The 4,828-nt window shown below is 42.5% G+C and overlaps 1 protein-coding gene across 1 annotated transcript; it reads right to left on the bottom strand.

Moving 5' to 3' along the window:
- Nucleotides 1-2,854: 2,854 nt before the first annotated feature.
- LOC121054514 (transcription repressor OFP8-like) lies at nucleotides 2,855-3,854 on the bottom strand. Its single transcript, XM_040524480.1, has one exon. It carries the CDS (start codon nucleotides 3,830-3,832, stop codon nucleotides 3,113-3,115), a length of 720 nt encoding a protein of 239 aa, XP_040380414.1. The 5' UTR covers nucleotides 3,833-3,854; the 3' UTR covers nucleotides 2,855-3,112.
- Nucleotides 3,855-4,828: the final 974 nt, after the last annotated feature.

Here is a 4,828-nt window from a genome sequence, read left to right as displayed (position 1 = left end):
GCCGGTTCTACTATGAGCCCGCTATGGCCGGAGAGAGAAAAGCGGGGAAGAATAGAGTACGATAAGAAAGCTCACATTATCATCTACTTCGTATTATCTATGTCTTATAATAAATAATCGTATAGTTTTAATTTAAACTCGGCCGTACTTATCATGAGACTGTCAAAAAAGAAAAGAGGAGAATGCTATATGAGAAGTCAAGTACCAGGGGATGCAACGACACATGATGACTACCCAACTGCTGACATGATCCGCCAAATTAGGCGAGCAAGTAATATAATATCCATAAACATAGTAAGTAATATCAGCTCTATGACTGACACGTGGCATCGTCACATCGTCTCGTCACCGATGCACAGTAGCGCGCATATACTCATAAAACCAACGAAAAAGAGTATATTTTTTAAAAAAATTCCTTGCTTAATCGACCGCTTCCGAAAATATGTATATTTTTCACTTGACCACCTCTGGAAAAAATTTCTAAAGTCAGTCGTTGACGCCTCCTAGGGCGTACTGCACAGACGGTTTTTAGGGGTGACTAGGTAAATCAATTTTCTAGGTAGTGTCACTGGGCTTCTATTTCATCCCTAAAACGATTTTAAGCGAGGAATATATGCCTAAACAAGCTCTTAGGCAGACGCGCAAGGAGTTGAACTTCGTATAACGATCAATATACACCAGCCAAATTAACCTTGCAAGCTACCGAGTTGATGGCACAGATCATCTTGAGCCTGAGACCCTGGGCTTGGTCAAGTTGCTCTTTTGTGGCTGATTGAAGCTCAACGAATGACAGGATGATGGAGCATCAATCAGCCAGGAATTATCTTGTGCCCTGCCCTGAACAGTTTACTGTTGTCCCAGCTTTCCAACTCATCATGGGTCAACAATACTCAGCTAGTAACACTCACTCAACACGACCCGGCCTCTCAGCTTTGCATAGATCCATCGATTGACATGAAACTTCGCGTACCATCTTGAATTACAACCTCCACTACGTTTTGCTCGGAAGATTAGTTGGAAGGTATGCCACCTAGTTAATAACAAACAGACATACACAGACACACTGCAGTATTGTGCATGCATGCTGGAGTGTTTGAGTGTATGACACAACCCATGAGGTTTAAATTGTGTTGCGCACATTGTAGAGTGTATTCACTATCAATTTTATTTTAGTAATTAAGACTAAAAATTATTTAAGAGGCCAAAAGGTTAGTGTACTCTTCACTGGCCCATTATTTAAATACTGAAGTACTCTCTCCGTCCAAAAATAAACCAATCTTCCAGTTTTTACCTATAATATTTGACTCTTCGTCTTATTTAAAAAAATTATGATTAATATTTTTATTTTTATTAGATAATAAAATGTGAATAGTATATTATGTGTGACTAATTATTTTGAAATCTTTAAAAAAATTTAAATAAGACAGATGGTCTGATCACGAAAAACAAAAAATTGTCTCTTTTTGGGACAGAGGGAGGATACTACTAATACTAGTAAGGTGTTGAGCTACACAGAAGAAATCAACCAGCCTTCTTCCCTTATTTGAAAGTACATTTTATCACCTAGAGGGGTCACTACTACAGACATAATTTTTGTGATGTCGCCCATTTGAAATCTCTGGCCAACCATATAAAGGTCCACAGATATATACTTTGGGGGTTTGGGCCACAGCCCACCGGGAGTTTTCACTGGCAGCTAATAACGTGATCCGTCAGTGAAGATGATTAATCTTCTCTGATGGTCCTCTTAAGGAGCCACCAGGGAAGAGCATTCTTCTTGGCCCCTTAATGGCGGCTGTTTTAACCTTGAGCTGTTCAAACAGTCTGAGGCGTTCTCTCTCCTTACATCCAAAATATAGGGGGAAAGGTTTTCAACTCAAAATATTTTGTTGGATTTTTATATCTAAGGTTAGATCATTGTCCTCCTACCTTCTTGCTATAGTTTACTTGTAAATTTATTAATCTAATTTAGTGGATTTTGCTATATGCTATACCTTATAGATGTAGATCTACAATATTTAGAATGTTAGCTAGGAACACTATATTTACCAAAAATGTTCATGTAATCTTTATGAAATGTGTACCCTCTTCTGACAATCATGATTTTTTAGGTGGTTATTATTGTAGATTTGTTGTATATTATGGTAGTATTGCTTTGGCTGTAGTTTTCATGAGACAACTGGTATATGCATGTATTGTTTTATTTAGATATATGTGTAGAAGAACCTTAATTAATTACATGTTATTATATTATAATATAAATATGTAAGGTCTTGTTATTACATATCTGTCTAAATCAATAATAAGCTCCTACTGTCTTATTCTTTTTATCGTAAATATTTGTACTTTATTATTACTTTATCTCTACATATCAGTTATAAACCATCACTTATTATGTAAAATAAAATCAAGACAATCATCTTTCTAATACCCATGCCTGGACTTGCTAATTATGTATATTCATCACTTTTAGCACTAAGTCCTCTATCGGCATCGATGAGTAAACTTTTGATGCTTCAATTTGCAGATATCTAGATCTTGGATTTATAATATGCCAAGATTCCAAACATCATACATTGCGGGAGTTTGTAAATTTCTTGATACTGCCCAGGCACATTGTCCCTGTGTTGATTACAAAAACTAGAAAGGATGGATAAGAACATGCATGAAGTCGGGCCGTTGTATGCCACCAAAGAATCTGATGATAATGACATCAATTTTGATGAAATGCTTCAGCACACGGTATCGGAATTGCTCGCAGGGCCTATGAGCGATCTAAGGTAGTTTTGAGAAGTTACAAAAGAAAATGAATAAACTTCTGTACTATTAGTCAAATGATTGAGCCAAGTTTACGGTGTTATCTCCAGTACTTGAACTTCTGAGGTTGAAAGCTAAAATAACGATCGGTAGTTTCATTCGTTAATCTTTGGCACGCACACACCATTAGTAGTTCTGCTAGTTAGCGTACACAGTACGTAGATTGTACTACGGCTAGAATAGAACGTCGTGGCGCCTAGAACATCAACCGTATTATACAATGAGTTTATTAGCGTTAAGTAGACTTGACTAGACTAGTAGTAGTAATAGCTTTGCGGGAGTTGGGGCCAGAACGTCAGTGGGCCAGGCACGGCGAGGGAGGGCAGAAGAGGCCCGACCGCGGGGCCCAGAGGTCAGCGAAGGCATGGAGGATGAGCGCGTGGTGGCGCGGCGAGTTGAGGGTCAGGAACTGGTGGAGCAGCGCGTTCAGCTCCTCCCACGCGTACATCTCCTTCTCCACCACCATCGCCGCCATCGACTCCCTGAAGTCCTCGTACGGCGCCGCCGACTCCACCTCCACCGCCACCGCCGATGCCCCTACCTCCTCCTCCGCCGCCGCCGCAGCCCGCCCCACCCTCCTCCTCCTTCTGTCCCTCCTGATCCTCTGCCGCCGCCGCCTCATGCTCTGCCGCCTCGCCTCGTCCTCGCAGAGCGTGCTCGTGGCGGCGGCGGCGGCGGCGTACCTCGCGAGGCCCCACGACTCCACGGACGAATCGGCGGTTGTGGCGCTGGCTGCGCCCCCCGTAGTCGAGGTGAAGGCGGCGGCGGCGGCGGTGGTGGTGGTGGTGGTGGTGGAGGCCGACGACGACGGCGGCGTGGACGTGGCCCTTGACACCGCCCTGCCGCCGCCTAGTGCGCCGCGCGCGCGGGACACCAGCGAGGAGAGGAGCGAGCGGAGCAGCCTCTGCTTGGGGCAGCTGCAGCCGACGTCGTCGTCGTCCACCACCGGCGGCTGCCGCAGCGGACGGCGCCGAGTGGAACCACCACCGCCACCCCCTGGCATCAGTGGCGACATTATTGGCGCCGCGCCTACAACCTGGTGAACTCTTGACGTGAAGCCAAGTAGCCAACGCCTATATATCGTCGTCATCGAAGCTAGCTTCACTGTGACTCGATAGTGAGCTAAGTGAAACAGTAAAAACAAGGGTGTGGTGGTGAAACAGTAGCTAGTAGGACGTCCGTGCTGGCGATGCCATGAGTGGTGGTTGCAGTAAAGCGAATCGATCGTTCGGGCCGTGCAGCAGCAGGGGGGCGTACTGCAACCAGCGATCGATGGTTGGTGTGATTTGACGCGTCGGGGGAGACAAGTTTTTACCCTGGTAAGATTAAGTTCTAATAGTATAATCAACTAATAGCTCTAATTCATCTATACTTAATTTAATAGCCAACTCATACAATAGTTACCTATAAAACATTAGTACATGGTCCCACATGTCATACACACTGTGTTTTGGAGTCCGTGTACAGCTGGCTATAAATTAGTAGTCTACCTATCTTCTCTCTTATCTTTTATCTCTTTAAAATATGCTTATAGCTGAATTATAGTCTGCTATTGTATCTGCTCTAAAATCGTATTGCTCCCTCGTTCTAAGGCTTTGTTTAGTTCTCAAAATTTTTTTTCAAAAACATCACATCAAATTTTTAGACACCTAAATAAAGCATTAAACATAGATGAACCAAAAAACTAATTGCACAGTTATGCAAGAAATCTTGAGACGAATCTTTTAAGCCTAATTAGTCCATGATTAGCCATAAGTACTACAGTACCAACATCTCGCAGTTTCTAGCCTAGCCGTGAAATTCGTTTTTTCATTCGTGTCCGAAAACCCCTTCTGACATCCGATCAAATATTTGACATGACAGTTCTCCCAAAAATTTTCTCAATCTAAACACCACCTAAAACAGAAGCAATTGAATCTTTTAACAAAATATAAATATTTTTACACTATTTATTACTTGTTTAGTAAATTATTCTTTATACTCCTCTGGTTTTAAATAACTAGTTACTGTT

The sequence above is a fragment of the Oryza brachyantha genome, chromosome 5 (assembly GCF_000231095.2).
Source record: "Oryza brachyantha chromosome 5, ObraRS2, whole genome shotgun sequence".
NCBI lineage: Eukaryota > Viridiplantae > Streptophyta > Magnoliopsida > Poales > Poaceae > Oryza > Oryza brachyantha.
This window is presented reverse-complemented; position numbering and strand designations above follow the sequence as displayed.

Coding starts and splice junctions, on each gene's coding strand:
- LOC121054514 (XM_040524480.1), bottom strand. CDS start 3,832: ATGTCGCCACTGATGCCAGGGGGTGGCGGTGGTGGTTCCACTCGGCGC.